The sequence below is a fragment of the Limanda limanda genome, chromosome 21 (assembly GCF_963576545.1).
Source record: "Limanda limanda chromosome 21, fLimLim1.1, whole genome shotgun sequence".
Lineage (NCBI taxonomy): Eukaryota > Metazoa > Chordata > Actinopteri > Pleuronectiformes > Pleuronectidae > Limanda > Limanda limanda.
Window position 1 is genome coordinate 16,922,524 of NC_083656.1, and position 18,546 is coordinate 16,941,069.

The 18,546-nt window shown below is 40.9% G+C and overlaps 2 protein-coding genes across 2 annotated transcripts; one reads left to right on the plus strand and one right to left on the minus strand.

Annotated features, from left to right (window-relative positions):
- Positions 1-384: 384 nt before the first annotated feature.
- LOC133027441 (CSC1-like protein 1) lies at positions 385-6,868 on the minus strand. Its single transcript, XM_061094452.1, has 16 exons — positions 6,849-6,868; positions 6,697-6,757; positions 5,201-5,271; positions 4,984-5,064; positions 4,534-4,648; positions 4,169-4,302; positions 3,643-3,786; positions 3,239-3,392; positions 3,037-3,143; positions 2,858-2,944; positions 2,236-2,398; positions 1,766-1,871; positions 1,404-1,571; positions 931-1,046; positions 813-845; positions 385-609 (listed from the first exon to the last, which is right to left on the minus strand). Exons 1-16 carry the CDS (start codon positions 6,866-6,868, stop codon positions 385-387), a joined length of 1,785 nt encoding a protein of 594 aa, XP_060950435.1.
- A 6,718-nt stretch (positions 6,869-13,586) lies between these two features.
- LOC133028271 (urotensin-2 receptor) lies at positions 13,587-14,666 on the plus strand. Its single transcript, XM_061095468.1, has one exon. It carries the CDS (start codon positions 13,587-13,589, stop codon positions 14,664-14,666), a length of 1,080 nt encoding a protein of 359 aa, XP_060951451.1.
- The last annotated feature ends 3,880 nt before the right edge of the window (positions 14,667-18,546 follow it).

The following is an 18,546-nucleotide window of genomic DNA, read 5'->3' on the forward strand; positions in this document are numbered from 1 at the left end:
ATTATATAGCCACATGATTGTGAAACAATCTAACACTTATTTACAAAAATACTGAAATACTGATACAAATGTTTATTCTATTGTCTTATTGAAGACAGAAAGCACTCTTCCTCTGTGCTATTAACAATCCTATAAATGTTTTGTGTTGGTGGAAGGAGCGCTCTTTTTAATTTCGAAAGTAAAAAAAAAACAGTTTGAAGTGAGTCACTGTTAAGCCTCTGTGTATAATCGTATAATATATAGTCAGTCGCGACGGCTCATATTAATGAGTCCGCGTGGGTCGGGATTTTGACTTTGAGGTAACTGCTGGTAACAGGTTGTTTCTGGTACTGAGGTCTGCGGCTGTGGGTGGGTGCGGGTTTGCAAAACTGGACCCGTGCAGGACTATGCCACTGGACCGTTGTCTGCAGCTTCACGTGTCTCCTGCCTCATCGCTGAATCAGTTGACATGAATTCGTCCACTGAACTGGTTTGGAGGATCAGGCCGTTTTCTACATTGGGAAACCTGTCGTGAATTATGACTACCCTTGAATCAGTTGGCATGCTCTCCGCCATTAGACTGGATCTGGTGGTCTTCTGCATCATGGCAAGCACTCTTGGAAGGTATACCTGTACTTATATAACACAAGAGAGAGAAATGAGAGCTGGACAACTAAACTGTGCTTCTGAATACCCACTTTTGTGTTATCTTTTGTTTACCATGAAGTTTTTTAAGCAATATTGCAATATTGTTATTTTACTGTTGACATTGTTTGAGATAAGCTAAAGTATTATATTTATTCATGCTGTGGAATTTGTTAAAGAACAAGTACCTCTGTGTCTTTCTCAGCTGCCTCTTCTGTCACCTGCATAAGAACACAAACAATATGAGGACTGCCTCGGTCTGATGGATGGTGAAGATGTGTCTGACACTCACAAGCAAACACTCACCTTATATTTCTTTGGCCTGATGTATTTGAAACAGCCAAAGAACTTGTTTGCGATGCAGGCGAGCAAAGTGATCAACGTTAACAACATGGTGGATAAAGCTATGGTGCTCCAGAAACCTAAAAACACCACACAGACATTCAGATATACTGACATGAGGACCTCTCTCATTATGTAGCTGCAGGACATATCAGCACATTATAATTACATTTATTTGGTCCAAAGTTAAAATGAATGGAGGACAAGATACTATTTGTTTTCAGTATCAAGCTGAAGGACTAATATTCTGTGGATGTAAAATTCTGTAAATTAATGTAATGACCACATTTCAGAAATGGACATTTTGCTTTGTTTTTAAATTTTAACATCAGGTTTTTTACATCAATAAATACAATTCACTACTTGTGCTTAACTTTCATTAGTGAATGTGCTGAGGTTTCATTTTTTTAGGGGTGAAGCCCATATTTGTTTCTCACCTGCTGTGAAGAGGAAGGTGAGGTAAAGCCACAATAGGCAAGTGATGGGCGCCGCCATTAACATGTCGATAGCTTCAATGTGGACTCGGATATCAATGGGGTTGGGACGGTAGACAAAGTACAGGTTGTATTTGTTCACAAAGTACCTCAACAGCATCCACAGTAGACCTGATTGAGTCACATGCACACACACACACATACAACCATTAGGAACCACACCATGGAAATTATTGGATACATGTCTTATGCATGAAAGTGAAACAGGGACATTGAGGTGTTTGGTCTGATATAATGGAGTAATCAAGAGAATTACTTGTATTGAATGTGTACAGGTGCATGTTTGTGTTGAGCTTACTACTCACCAACAGGCACAATGATGGGACAAATGAAGCTGTTAGCCATAACAACGGTGAATGTACAGAGGGTCCAGCTATACATGGGTCCATATTCAAATTCGTTGGCCTGGTTCTGTAATAGAAAGTTAAAATTAGGATGAGAATAAAGTAAATTACAGAAATGGATTCCATTCTTGTTTAAAAAAAAAAAAAATTTAAATTCAGGAATCTGAATAATATTAATTTAAGATATTTACATTACTGTCACCTATTTACAGGCCTATAAACACTTATTTACATATCCAGCACAGCCTGGAACACCTGACATGCCCACATGCCCTCATGGAAAAAGCCCGTTCTGAACATGGTTGCATTTATAATACAATTAACAATAAGTTATGAACTGTAACTTGTAATTATTATATACTGATACCCATTTCTGTCTTCCCTAAAAAATAAGGTATAAAATTCCTCTAGTGGACTATACTGTGACAAACCTGTTTGAGATATTTTCCTACAGCTGCAGAGCGTGAGAAAACCCATCGAATGATATAACGCAGTAGCTGAGAACACGGCAGCCAATTCACCACAGAGCCCATAAGAGCCGCTGTGATCACATAGTTGACAGCAAACACTCCTTGGTCGGGCATAAACAAACACCTGGTGTAAGGAAGGAAAGGAAAACAAACAGTTACAAAAAATAACAAGAAATATGCATAAAAGAGAATGAGAACATTTAAGAATCTTGAACTTTGTTCACAAACCTTAATAACCGACAGGTAAAATGTAAGAAAAAATGTTTTTTTTGATCGTGTGAATAGCACAACGGTATAAAAACTGTTGTAAATAAGCAACTAAACGTGAGAAGACAATGTAAAATATGAACATTTTTGATTAAAGCTTAAAATAGCAGGAAGCAGAAAAGAGAAAAGTCCTTACTCAAACGTCAGTGTCCCTACGCCGTGGAACAAGCGTTGAAAGAGCCATTGGAATAAGCCTGGGAGACTGAAAAGACACAACAACAAAAAAACATTGCAGTTATTGCTAACCCATGAACTTTATATTATAAGTAGATGCTTGGAACTGTTGCTTATTTAATCTAATGGTAAAGCAAATTACCTGGTGAGTCCTAGTGAGGGGAGGATGAGCACCAGGAGGATCAGGAAAAAGTAAAGTTTCCGCATCGTGCTCAGCTGCTCACTGGACCTGGGGACAGAAGCAGCTGGATTCAAAACTTTTCCTCTCAGCTAAAAGGAACCATGTGCATGTGAGCATACGTGTGCGTGTGTGCGTGATACCTGCTCCAGTGTAATTCTAAATTTGTAGACCAGTGAACTATGGCAGGAAGCACTGCCGAAAACTTCCACAGCAGTAGACTCGGGAGAAACTGCCTGACAATGGGGCTCTAAGGTGAAAAAAAAAACATAACAAACTGTAGATTCTCAGCTTTCAACCCAAACTCATAACAAATATATGTGTGTCTGCATGTGCGAGTCTCACCAGGATATCAGTGATGGGTGCTGTCCCATTGGACATGTGAAAGGGGTTCACCATCATGGCAGGAGTTGTGAGTAAGGTGACCCCGGCCAAGACGGCCAAGTTGACTAGAAGAAATCGCCACATCCATTTGAAACCCTTCAATGGCAGATTCTTCCTGTAGGAAAAACACAAGCAACAGTTACACACAAAGAGGACAGCACAACATATAGAAAAACTCTTATTCCTCTCTATTCCTCTCAGCAGGCAACTAAACCACAAGGTTTTAATGTTGATATTTAGCTAAAGATGATTTAGACATTTGCAGATGACATTTATTCACAGTAACTTATATATTAGCATGATCTTTTTCACTGAATGATGAGTGCATAGAGCACATACTGGGGGGTCGGTGTGGAGGAACTTACCAGTTGATGGATCTGGCCAAAGGTGCGAATTCGACCTTCCACTTCTTCACTTTCAGACCATCGCTTTTGGATGAAGACTTGGGCCTCCTTCCACAGCAGAAGATTGATTTGTTACACTTGAGAACGTGGAAGTCTTTTCGAACTCTAAGGTGAGAAAACGACAGCAGTCAGTGATACTAATTAACCAACACTCAACACTAACATGTACCCTGTGGTCTGTTTCCAGTAAAAAGTCCTGCTGTGACAATAAAACTGACGTAAAACTGTTCCGATCACGCCAGAGGACGAGAGCAGTCAGCCTGTGTGTTGCTCCAAAAAAGCAAAGCTTATTTGAAAAATGGAAACAGTGGCACAGAAGAATGATCACGAAATAAGTAATGGAGTTGAATCAATCCCTCGCTCATATAGTAACAACTAATACTATAACACAAGGGTAGTAATGGTTAAATACATGATCATTTCTAAGGTTGTTGCTGTTTCTCCCACCTGTGAATACAGACATATGCACAAACAAATAGCCACTCACGATTTGGCCATGGCATTGGTCTTAAAGGTCACAAAGGCCATCCCCAGGGGGCGTGGTGGCTCCTTTCCCAGCTGCTCCCTCATCTTTTGTAGCAGGTCTTGCTCTTCAATTGCATAGAACTCTATTGCATCAATCTGAGCGAACACACAAAGACACAATGATTTAAATGTTTACAACTTTACATAATCTCTTGCTGTGAAATAGTTTGCAGACTTGCTTCACTTACTGTTCCTGTAAATATGAAACAATGATACAAACTACAAAAACTGTCTTTACACCAATGTAACATAAATCATCGCATTAAAAAAAAGATACAAGCATCAAGACAATGAGGAAATTACAGTAATTAATGTTTTCCATCTCACCTCCGAAGATTTGCGACAGCACTGGAGCTGGCCACACACACGAGGTTTGATCTTAGACATTTCTTTTATCTCCTGGACATCCTTATAGTAGCACAGGTTTTCTTCTGCTTCAATCCTTGGTGAAAAAACAAACACAGAGAAATTGGCTTAACCTAACCGTTTTAAACACATAGGCCTACTTTACAACCTGCTGGTGCTTGCTACAATCTCCTTTGCACATTTGCATATATGTAAATATTGAACAGTATATACTGCTACAACGTTCAGTAGAGTTGCTGAAATCTATTACAATTCTCTGTGTGGGTTTATAGCTGCAAGTCACCAATTTCACACATTCCTTATCAAAATGAATAATGTTTACCTGCTCACTTAAACATGTTATTATGTTCTCATTGCCATTGAGGGCAAGATACATTTTTTCACTTATTTAGTTATTTTGGTATTTCTTACCTTTCCTCATCAAGATTCGAGAGGTTGGTCACATCAAGGCCAAGGGTGACAGCGGTAACTTCGCAGGTCGGGTACGCCTCTCTGTAGAAAATCAGGACATTGAGGAGTTTAGAAGGTGGCTACTATTGAGAGTAACATGCAAGTGCAGTGCATCAACACTAAATGTAAACTTTATACAGGATGGAAACGGTGGAAGGAAACAGTTCAGTCCACTCACGTGAAATGGGCCTTTATTTCTTCTTCTGTAGCTGATGTAGGAACCAAACGAATCAACAAGGTGTTTCTGGTCTGCAAAGTGAAAAACAGAAAGACACATCAGTGACGTGTTCTCACAGGTCAGTGACATCAAATAAATGTGATTCACCACACTACAATCAGTCAATCTTTCTACTTTGAGTCATGCCCCTCCCCTCTGCAAAATAAAATGTAAATCTGTCGTTATTGCTTCACCCTGCTAAATAGCATGCAGACATTACGTCCTAGGCAGAGGTAATTAATAGAAAAAGGTTATTTTAAAGTATCAGTGAGATCCAGATAAAGTGTAGATCTCACTGATACCTACACTGTAGATACTGAATAATAACATCAAATCTTACAGTCCAGTCCTGAGTAGTCATACACTCACCGTCTCTATGCTTCTGTCTTTTACGTGAAGTGTGCGATATTGCATAACATCAAATGTCACGATCAAGGAGATAATTGCAAAAAGTACGTGCACCCATAACAGGACGGATCTAGAAGCAAACAGAAGACACAGAGAAACATTCAGGTTTGAGCAAACCACCAAGATCCTCTGCCATACAAAATGTACTCATATATATTTATACAATCATTTTTAAATTTCATATTCTGATTGAGCAGTTACCCAGTTGGAAGATTCCCGATAGTTATCCTTCCGAAATTCCATTCACCGTGATCTGAAAGAGATAAACAGCACATTTTAAATATGTGGTTGAGACAAGAATGTGAACAGAAAAATACAGGCAACCTAAGCCAAGGCTCAGTCCAAACCACCGACAATATAAAAGTCACAATCTAGACACAAGACACTGATTAGGAAGTGGACACAGTTCAACCCCTCCATATTGATTGCTTGATATACTTGAAGCCACCAGGAACTTTTTAGTAAATACACACCTGAATCAGTAAACAACATATGTAAAGGAACTGTCATTAACAGATACTGGTTATTATTATCATTGTGTCATTTATCATAGGGTAAACAGTTTGAGCTGAAATCAGAGACAGTGATTTCTAACCCACCATGTACGGATCCACTCAAGTTGAGAGGCAGTGTGAATGCCACGGAGATGATAGTCATGATGCAACCCACTTCTATCGGAGAACGCTCAAAGGATAAGAAGTAAACAGCATCCGGACCACATTTGGCTTCGATTTGTTTATCACTGTTACACACACAGGGACACTGATTAGAGGAAACCAACACATTGTGTATATGAATGAGGATAAAACAGATGAACCACGAGTTGAGAAACATTGATCAACAAAGGAGGAATCAAACCATAGTCACTCACGTCAATTTCATGGTGAACCAAATCAAAGAGAAGAATCCCTAAAGACAAAGACAGATATTTTGATCACACACAACAATATTGATAGCCGTTTGGCAAATTGTCTCACAGTGTGTTTTCCTTTCGCCATGATTGTTCGCCACAGAAGTTATAGAAAACCCCTCAACTTTCTTTCAAATACCTGTTCAGCCTTAGTAGACGGAGATGGAGGGTTTCCATTGGCTTGTTCTACCTCAATGACCCTGAAACACAAAGTTCAGTTGCTTTACAATACTTGTCATTGTGTCTAGCACACGTAGCTCAGGCCTCATGTTTGTTGAGTTGTAAACTGACCGTTCCTTGTCTTTGCCCATTGCTCTACATCCATAGAACCAACACTTCCTGATGATAGGGAACAATAATAGCAGCAGCTGTAGATGACAAGAAAAGTCATTATGGATCATTATAGCTGCCTCTTTCTTTGTCTTTCTTTATCCTTGAAGATGTATTTATTGGTAAGATTTAAGACAAATGTCAGCGTCTGAAGACATGACAGAAAAAAAAATACAAACAACTGGGATCACAGGCCTCTCTATTAATTTGATCAGAGCCTCATCAGAAGTAAGATACATACCAGAGTGCCACCAAAATTGAGCAAGAAAACGACTGGCACTCCTCCGAAGGGTATTCCACTGATAATGCTGCCGTTTGAGTAGCAAGTGCCATTTTGTGGGAGGAAAGGGCTATTATTGGTTTGCACCTGGAAAGTGGCATTTTGCGACCACTGTATGTTGGGCATCACTGGAGTGGAAACTGCTGTTCAATCAGAAGAACATATACGCAGCGACAAGAATGAGGACAAATGGTGAGAAATGACTTCCCAGAGCCAAAACTGCTCCAACAGCGTGAAGAAAAATATGATCTGGTGTTATTTTTCATCCATGAACTGGGTGACAATTCTTTCCATTAAATGTGGGTCACAGAGTCCAAGGTGGAATCTTCAAATTGTTTATGTTGTCTAATCACTGGTTAAAAGATGAAGCTCTGAAGATTGACTGGTTCATTAAAAGTAGACTTGTGAATTTGGTTTGAAGTAAGTCTGGAAATGCTCAGGGATATTCCTGCTATGACAATCCTATTATCATTCTATGACAATCCTTTAATCCTATGACAAGGGTACACACATCGATTTGTCTGTCTAGAAGCATCATCAGAGGCAACTGATCATAGATCAAAGGCCTGATCAAACTTAGAAGGTAGAGTAGAGAGACACAGGTTTTCTATTTTTTATTTTATTTACAAAAAGGCAAAAATATTTTTTACAATAAACAGCAGAAACTGGCTGCTCAACTGAGACACAGGGGAAACGTATATAGTAGAACACACACACACACACACACACACACACACACAAACACACACACAGACACACACACACACACCATTAAGAACTTCACACTATGTAAATGACTGTATATATGTCTTATGCATAATTGAAACAGTGACATTGAGTTGTTTGGTCTGATATAATGGAGTAATCAAGAGAATGACGTGAATTTAATGTGTACAGGTGCATGTTTGTGTAACTACTCACCACCAAAAGGCACAATGATGGGACAAATTATGCTGTTAGCCATAACTACGGGGAATGTACAGAGTGTATATGCTGGGGCCCCGTGGTCTGTGTGTGTGTGCTGTTTGGGAGCACACACACACACATTTTTCTCCCCGCTCCTGGTATGTCACATCATGGCCTAAAATGATGACTAAAACGTGAACATTAGCTCTGGCTGGAGTAAACATCCCTCATGTTCACGTTCATCATATGTAAACGGATTTGTTCAGTTCATCGTTCACAAAAATATGAACAGTGTTGTGCATGAACGGTGTTTATTCAGCGCGTTCATGCACAACACTGCCATAGGCTGTATAGAAAGACAGCTCCCCAAAAGAGAAACCAAAATGTCTTGATCGCTCCCTAGTGGCTGGCTGCGGTATAGCTCATAGAAGTCGGCTCCTCCATGTTAGGGAATGGGACATGGAGCAAACAAAAATGACAAGGAGCACATTTAAAAATGTTTTCTCAGAGATGGTTTCTGCTTTTTTAGATAATTCTCTTCCCAGTAATGTATGCTTGATTCAACTATTTAATTAAATTTGCATGTTAGTCACGATTGACATCTGTAACTAACACGCGATTGGTCGAACATGTGTATTACATGTGATGACCACTGTGCTGACTCTGGCTCCAAGTGACATCATCTGTGCATATCTGGGATACTTTGTATATAGATGGACTCCCAAAATGAAGCCAGTCTTTGAAAACTGTCAAACACTGAAGTCTAGGTACAAGATTAGTCAGTGACAAGTTTGTCATTGTATAAAACCAGACAATTACTATCCCAAATTTGATTTTTACGGTTTCCTTTATTTGTCGTATTATTATTATTATTCTCACCCCTTTGTCTTCTTTTTCTTGTTTTTCATATTTTTATGGTTTTATTGGTTGTAAGAAGTCAGACTGTCCCTGCATATTTGAAAACTGAAATAAAGTATTCAGAAAACAAAACTAGTTTAATGCACATACAAACACTGAGTTTGTCCTGCATGATTTAACAGCAGTTATTGTTTCTAAAGTCACTATAGTTCAGAGGAAGCACTTCAAGTGAAGTCATTTAATAATTTTCATTTCTCAATAGAAACTTAATTTTCTATTCATACAGCAAAACTTTTGTACATAATTACACAACTATCATTTGCACCCACTCACACTCCTGCTCCTAGGTGTCACTTGCAGAATGTTATTTCCTTTTGCATCAGACGTCTAAAGATTTTAGAGGCTGAAAATAGAGCCTGGCCTTTGCAGTGCAAACCATCTCTGCTTAGACACGGGTACACTGTGTCCTTGTATTCTCATTCATGCAGATCGAGGTGACTTTGCATCATCTTCCTCACTAGTAAAAATACCTGATATATTTCTACTTGGCTGACATTATCTGGTCTGCACCCAGCTTCTCATTTCCCGTTCATTTTTTCATTTGACTTGTCCTATAATTTGTGTGCCATTCAAATCTTGCTTATTGTACATTCAGTCCTTTGCATATTAAGTCCATCCATGGCAAAAATTAGCTCACATGATCTCGGTGCTTCAACTGCAGTGACATGCTGTGTAAAATACAGTATCCATGCCCCACAATTGTTAGGCGGTGGCATCTACTTCCCGCACTTCAGGGTGTGGAGTTCGCTTTTATCATTAAATAACGTGATCATTGCAACAGCTCAGTTTAAGTGGCACAGGTGAACAAAGTTGGTTCTGACTGTGTCCCTCCGCCAAAGAAGAAGACAAGTTAGTCACTTTAAAACTAAAGTGTACTCAGTAGAGCACATAGAGCCCAAGAGTCCCCTTAAATTCTGCAGCCAAACTCTTACATTTTTTTGGACAAAGTTCTCAAACTAATGAAAAGTCATGTAAAGTAACTGAATCCACAGTATCATAGCTATCTCAGTAGTTGCAGTTTGTATCTGTGTACCAATACAGCAAATCCACTGTCTCCGGATTTCTGAATGGATCTGCAACAAATTTCACACATTCACAAATATCAGTCACCTAAACTACCACATTTTTTTTCATGAATTATTCTCCACAAAATCTCACTCAAAATGTGAAAGAAAGTGGGGAAAAACCCTTCTGGATCCGCCCTCTGATACAGATCCACCTCTAAATTGTAATAGTTTCTTCCCTGACCCATACCACATCTTTCACTCAGGTTTTATGGAAATCCATACAGTACTTATTGCATAATCCCGATAACTAACATTTAAAATAGATACAAAACTGAATGAAATACAATATTATGACTAATGAAGGGCAGATCATCCACAAACCAGTAGTTATTGCATAAAATGTAAACGTTGTAAAGAATTTGAAAAGTTTCCTTTTACTCTGGCGTGTCTTGACCTTTACTGAAACCCCCCTCACCTCCTATCTTAACACTCTTCAAGTCAGCTGGCAGTGACCAGCACAGTCGTGAGATGACAACGACTTCCTGATCCTCTACCCTGCAACAATAACCACATCTAACTTACAGTAAATGCAGCATTTGCCATCTCTGTATATTCTTTATTTTGTCCACAGCCCTGCTTTATAACCGCTCAAAACAATAAAATTATGTTTTCATTGAAGAGTCAATTTTGATATTCACACCTGTGCTCCACATTAACTCTCACCATTAGAGTGGCCCTGCTCATCTGTGATAGCAGAATGTGAAGGACAGGGACTACTACTCTGTACCACATCAAGCAGGATCAGTCTTTTTTTATTATCATATCATCTATCATTATATTTTTCTTTTCAACTTTAAGAATCTGACTTCAAAATTCAAGATCATATGAAGTACGAGTGTTCCTGCCATGTGTTTACTGTAACAGCACAGGGACGCTTGTTCAGTTTTACATTTGTCTCGTGGCATCTTATTCAGTCATTGGTCTAGGACCACAACAACCACACATCCTAGACTCTAGGATGTGTGGTTGTGGAGGTTGTGACAAACAACTGAAAACAAATGAGACCAAGTTCATCTTCTATTCTATTTAAACAACATTGAGAGAAAAATGACAACTGCATCCATCTGAATACAGCAAAGACACAGCAGATCCAGCTGTAATCTGAATCTAAGCTTTTTTGAAGAACAAGGAACAATTTTGAAGTGTGGCTTTGTAATAGTAAACAAGGGCTGACTTTAATGCACACCTTGCTGGATCAGGAATTGTGTATGGATGTTGGACATACACAATAATTGGCCCCTCTGTGTAAACTGTGGCCGCTTTATGGTCCTTAACTTAGATCAATCCTAGATCTGCCTCTGCATCACACTCAATGCTGTGCTAGGTATAAACTAGGGCCCACAGTCTTAACACAGGGTTTCACAAGTTTAACCCCTCTGCACTTCCAGTTGAACATCTCATTTTATTCAGACCCCAGTTCTGCTCTGATCAGCTGAAAAAAAACTGTGACTGATACTCACTCCTTCTCTGAGTAAAGAGCCGGAGAGTCTTTTTCAGCTTTGAGGATGGATGGTAGGGTATCGTAGCCAGACTGAGAGATCAGTCACCCGTGGATGGATGAGGCTGAGAACAGCTATGCTGTCTGGGAAAGATTATTGGCTCACGATCGCTAGCTCAGAACATACTCATCGATTTCAGAGGAGAAGAAGGGTTGCAAGAAGCCTGAGTCCAACACTGAAGTATCCATGGGACAATATGAGGACTTAGTGGATAATGCTGGGGACATAATGTTGGTGCTGTCTGTTTGTCAAGACCAAAAGAACATACAGTATGTGCCTGCTTCTATGTTTCGACAAGTAACTCATCTGTTTGCAAAGGGGCTGGTGTTTTATTTCTAACACAAGAGTTTTGTCCTTGAAGTTAGGTCAAAATTTACTTTTTGAAGCTCCAGCATCAAAAAATGTTTGTGCAGAAGCAGAGAGAGAAAATTCCATAAATGTCTGTACGTGTATCGTATTGGCTTCATGCTTGGCGTATGTATTGTTAATGGCCCGGGGAAGTGCAGTGTTGAGTTTGGTACGATTTGGACATTCGATATGTTCAATATTAATAATAATTGAATAAACAGGTAACCTGCAAACTGTAGCAGCCAGTGGGGGTGTGACTTCAGTCTGTGGACCAAGTTGAACGTGTCTTGTTCTACTTGTTGTAGGTCCTCTGATAAACTACAGCAGTGGTTTGCAACTCGTTCAAACCACAGGTCAAATTCGCCGCCAGATCATTTTGAGAATTTGATCATTTTTGTTTCACAATATCTCCCTGACACAGATATTAACAGGTGTCATGGGTGCTGATCTCCATCATGGCATCAACATTTAAAAAATGACTTCCTCTTTCGAAATTTCTCTTCAAAGTAGACACAACATTAATTTTGTTGCTGAAATGCATCATGTCGACCTGAATTACAGAGCTTTTATTTTGAAAAGTTATGAACTTGGTTTTGAAGATTGTATTGATTGTTAACAGACCTCTGAATAGCTGCCATTTAATGTATACAAAAAAACACCAGTTTGGTAAATCATTCAAACTTGTATATAATCCACACAAAATAACAGTAATAAAGCAAATTCAATTAGATTTTATAAATACACGTTTACTATACAATCTTGACTGCAGATAAACAGGATGAACACAAAGTCTTCTAACTTCACTCTGCTCCATAGACTCTTAATAAAAAGCACTGCACTCAATGTCCAGCACAGAAATAATAAAAATTGACAGTTTATTGGGGAACTGTCTGAGGAGGACTCACTAATGACAAGGAATAATTCTGAAGTATTTCCGGAGCATCAACAAAGGACAAGACAACAGGCAGGTTTAGACCAGGCGCTGCGCTAGTAATTATGAATTCATCATTCAATTATTTAAACTCCAAAACAGTCAAGTGTTTGATTCTAATGATCCAGCTCGTTTGGATTGGATCCGTGGTACTGGATCTGAAGCTCTCACTGTGTGGTCAGAGCCAGAGGGAAGATGAATCGTCTGCGCTGATTCGACTCATCCTCATTAGTCTCATTTGCAGCGAGAGACACATTGGACATTAATTGGGAGATAGAGAGACGTTTTTCAACTAATTTATGCAGCAAATCTGTGCGTAAAACTCTATACGTGGCTTTAATAAACTCCATCGGAAATGATCGAAGCTGTAGCCTTGTTTCAGATGCAGCCTCAGGTGTACGATCACCAAACTTTTAATAAAACATTGGAATCTGTCACGATTTCTGCGTAACAGCGCGTCAGCTTCCCTCTCCCTTTTCCCCCCCTGTGCCATGGGTCGTGTCTCCTCCTGTGAATGAACAATAGTTGCACACACGTGAAACATCTCACACGTGTTTGATGTAAAGGTCTCTCCGGTGTGAGTGTTACAGTGGTGACGTCAGGAGCACGGAGCCGCAGGGCAGCGCGCTCACAGGCGGAGGACCAGACAACCTGTGCCGGTGCGCGTCTCTCCAAACTTCACCAGCACTGTCCGGGAGCGCGGAGCACAACACCGGGAGAGGGCGACCATCGTCCGGGGGGGGGGGAGCGATGAACAACAAGTCCCTCAACACGATTCAGCCGCGGGGGGCTGGCGGCTCCGGGACGGTGGACCATGAACTCGTCATCACCTCCACTTTCGGGACGCTTCTCTCCTTCGTCTATATCATCGGAGTGTCGGGGAACGTGTACACGCTGGTGGTGATGTGCCACTCGATCCGCTTCGCCACCTCCATGTACATCTCCATCATCAACCTGGCCCTGGCGGACCTGCTCTACCTCTCCACCATCCCCTTCGTGGTGTCCACGTACTTCCTCAAGGACTGGTACTTCGGGGACGTGGGCTGCCGCATCCTGCTGAGCCTGGACCTGCTCACCATGCACGCCAGCATCTTCACGCTCACCGTCATGTGCACGGAGCGCTACCTGGCCGTGATCAAGCCCCTGGACACGGTGAGGCGCTCCAAGAGTTACCGCAAGGCTCTGGCGTGGGGCGTGTGGCTGCTCTCCCTGGTGCTCACCGTGCCCATGATGGTCATGGTGACCCAGACCACCAAGAACACGCCGGACGGGGGCATGAAGAGGATGTGCGCGCCGACCTGGGCGCCCCTAGCGTACAAGGTGTACGTGACGGTCCTGTTTGGCACCAGCATCATGGCACCGGGGCTCATCATCGGCTACCTGTATGTCAAGTTGGCGCGCACTTACTTGGAGTCCCAGCGCAACTCCGTGATCAGCAGAGGCAGCAAGCGCTCGCCCAAGCAGAAGGTGCTGATCATGATCTTCACCATCGTGATGGTGTTCTGGGCGTGTTTCCTGCCCTTCTGGATCTGGCAGCTGCTGCCTCTGTACCACACCAAGCCGCTGAGCCTGGCCTCGCAGACCCACACCTGCATCAACTACCTGGTGGCGAGCCTCACGTACTCCAACAGCTGCATCAACCCGTTCCTCTACACGCTGCTCACCAAGAACTACAGGGAGTACCTGAAGAACCGGCACCGGAGCTTCTACAGGTACACGTCCTCCTTCAAGCAGCGGCCGCCCAGCCTCTACTCGTGGGGGAAGTCTGCGTCCTCCAGCAACCAGTTTGAGTTCCACTCCGAGACGCTGGCCATGGGGACATTGAAGTGACGTGTGAGTCCCGTGGAAGAGAGGAGGAAGCTTTAACAAGCAGCAATAGGTAAGTGTCGGTGAGAACCTCTCCATTACGCACGGTTACACCGCGCGTAAAAAGTTCTCAGTTCATCAATCAGTGTGGATTATTTTCAAACTTTCTGGTTAATCAAATATTTTAGAGAAAAATGTAGTGTTACTCAATCCACTCCTGACCGTTTCCATCCTGAGGCCCATTAAAACCCTTCACTGGATCTGAGGCCTGATCACACTGACCCAGTTAAACACAGACGTGATTTATAACGGAACATATATGTTACACATTACTGAAGGGTGTTATAAAAAAGTAAACTTTACAGCAGCACCTAATTGTTTTTGAAATAAAACTTTTCATTCTTTGGAAAGTTGATTTGAGCATGGCCGGATTAACTTTCTTGGGGGCCTTGTAGAAAAAATGTGCTGCTGGGGCCTTACATTTTAATTTTCGTTGATTTGGGGCACCTCTTTTGACAAAAGTGGAAGTGTTTCCACTATCATCTGTCCTACAAACCTGGGTTCAGAGAGAATGTGCATGGAGGAGTTGTTTTGGAAGTAGTGAAAAAAGACCCACATGTTGTGAGTTCAATAAAACACTGTAACAAACACATCAAAATAACAATACATAAAATATGAACATATTTCTAAGTTAAAACTAGTCTTCAAATAATATTAGAACTGATTCAACATAATCATTGAGTGTTAAATAAATGTATACATGTGCGAGAAATCCTTACTTCCCCTTCTTAATGTGGGCCAATGTGTGCGTTTAGACTTGGACTCAAGGCTGCTGCACACAAGAGGATAATGGTTTGCTCCTCCCGACAATCACGGGGGGGGCGTTCCTGACAAGAGGTCACCCCTGTGCAGGTTATCTGCCAAAATAATCCTGAAGTGTGAGGGGGCTTACAAATTACTCTTAATGATACATATTGAGTCGTGCCTCCCCGATTATTTAGGATATTTGGTTCCAACAGAAACCTGAAATAACGAGAGAGAGCGAGAGTGAGAGAGAGAGAGAGCTGACCGGGAAGTGTCACCAGCCGGATTTTGCATACTTGTACTGTTTATACTGTTTGTACTGTGTGTACTGTGTGTACTGGGACAAAAAAAAACAAAAACATTTCCAACTCACCTCCAGCTCGAGCTGCCAAATGTATACGCCTTCTCAGCCATTCGTTTCTTTCACACTGCAAGACAGAAAACGCAACGTCGGCCCTCCTCCATGTTTGCTTTTCTTCCGAAGTCATGTTCAATCACGCAAGTTTTCCACACTCCAGGTAAAAACTTAAGCAGTAATGCACCTAAAAGTCGTTTGCCAACTGCCAGAAAATAGCATCAGAAGAAGAAGAAGACGCAGAGTGTCTCTGAGATTTCAAGTCTCTGGAATCGCCACTGTGAAATCCTTTCCTACAAAATGTGCGTTCTGACGTTCTGGCCAAATCGTTTAGTGTGTGTGGTAGGAAGTGAGTTAGTACCAGGGCCTGGGTATCTTAAAGGGCTGTCACTTTTAATTTGAAATTCAAACATTCATTTGACCTGTAATGATCAAATTCAAATATACAGTCTAGAAGCACATCAGACCATCTGAAGCAGTTTCTCTACTGATCCAGCAGAGGGCGATCACTCTCAGTTTAACCTATTAGTAACGTAAGACCATAGCGTTACATTGTTTTGCTTTAAAATGGAGGATACCAGCAAACAAAGCTGCAACAGAGCAGAACAATCATGACACCAGAGCATCTGAGAAGCGACGTGAAGAAGCGTGTCAAAGATGTCCAAGTAACAATCATAGGTGAGGCTGTTAGTCGTCTTCGTACCATGCGATTGGCACAGCAGACAGGTGGAGCAACGTCAAGTGTTCAAACTTGCGTGACTACAAACGAATCGTGTGACATGTCAAATTCGTTCAAGCCTGTATTTGGGAAAACTGACAGCCCTTGTGTCTTCCTTTTTACATCCAACAATCGTTGTCCAGCACATCACTTTTTCTATCTTTGATACAACTCTAGCAATCCAATAAAATTGCAAGTTGGAACTGTAAACTTTTTTTCTGTGCAAACACCATAAATTTCAGATTTACAGTTCACTTGGATGTTAATACTAATAGATAATAAATACCAGTAAATTCAAAATACTCAAAGACACTTTACAAATGTTAACATTAATAGGAGCAAGTGAGGAGAAGGACTTTGTATTGGATGCCAGTGGAGATAGATACCATCCACCCTCCCCCCCAAACATCTTGTGACCTCAGTTTAAAAGCTGGCATTTAATTGTTTTCATCTTTGTCACTGCCTTCAGATGGACACAGCGTTGACAGATGGGAAATGTTGATGTATCGTACCGGAAGCTTAAAGTTATCACATTTTGAGGGAAATGATCATCAATGACTAGAGTATGGATGGGACGCTCAATACAGACGTTTCATAGCTGTGTTGAGACTCTGAATCACGGTTGTTTTGATGCTAAGGTTCTTCACACTGTACGTATGAGCTGTCGATACAATTCTTGGAAGCCGAAGTCGATTAGCTTGCATGTCAGCAAACCATTGCATGATTATGAAGCAAAGTACAGTAGGTTTCATTTGATTCAGCAGACACTGTCGTTGTGCTCGCGAGTCAAGTCACGTTCATCATCACAAGCATGATTGGCTGGAGAAACATCACGTGAGAAGAGACGGGGTCCATATTTTACTGTTTTAAGTGTCACAAAATGATCAAATTATCATGTACATTTTGGCAGTACTGAATGCACATCATACATACTAGGGCAAATATTAGAGTACAAATATGATAATTATCCTACATTTGTTGTTACTATAATTAGTTGTACACTTTTTAGTGTCCAACCAGTGATCTCTTGCGCTTTATCCGTATAACTTACACCAAGATCATATTATATTTACATGTATGCATCTTATGGTGAAATTCACTCATTTATATTTACTTGAATATCATTACATATTACTACATATCATATTGTATACACACACATACACACACACACACACACACACACACACACACACACACACACACACACATAAATGTCTACCTTATCTACTGCAAGTGCACAAGTGAATTTCCCCAATACTTATTTGACTGCTTGTCTACCAACAGAAACTAGCTATGTGATATCCCTTTTATTTTCAGGAATATTACAACATATATTGTTAATACATAATTGGCAATCAGAGGGATCAAAGTGTTTCTGGGGAAAAGTTTCACTGTACAAGATGTTATACAGAACTCATCTTTAGAATAGTTTCAAATCCATTGTGGAATCCCTGTTTATTAGTTTTTTGTCTGTTACTGACTGTCCATCAGGGAAAGCACACATTTCCCCACGAGTTCCAAATAGCCTTGTCTGTATAGCAGTTATTCTATGATAAGTTAAATTCAAAATGATAAATACAATAGGTGCGGAAGTGGATCCTGCTCTTCTTGGAGGTTTAAAGAGGAATAATATGTGTACATGATGGTAAATGGTCTGTGTTTCTATAGCACTTTACTAGTCCACTCAAAGCCCTTTACATTACAGGTTGTTGTCATCATCCATTCACACACACATTGACACAGGGCATTATGGGCAGCACCAGCTGTGTTCAAGAACACATTTGCATTGATTCAATTATCACAAATTAAATGACAATGGCAACAAATTTGATTGGGGCCCTCAGCCCCTCTGAGTCTCATCCATGAACCATTTGTCGAAACAGATTTCAGAGATGAAAGAGAATTTGTGGCATTCACCAGTTTTTCATTTTCAGAATTTTCTCTGAGGTGCATGCAAATTTCACAGCTGAACTCACTGATGAGTCCAGACCTGTCAGACAAGTCATGAACAGAAAGTTTGCCTT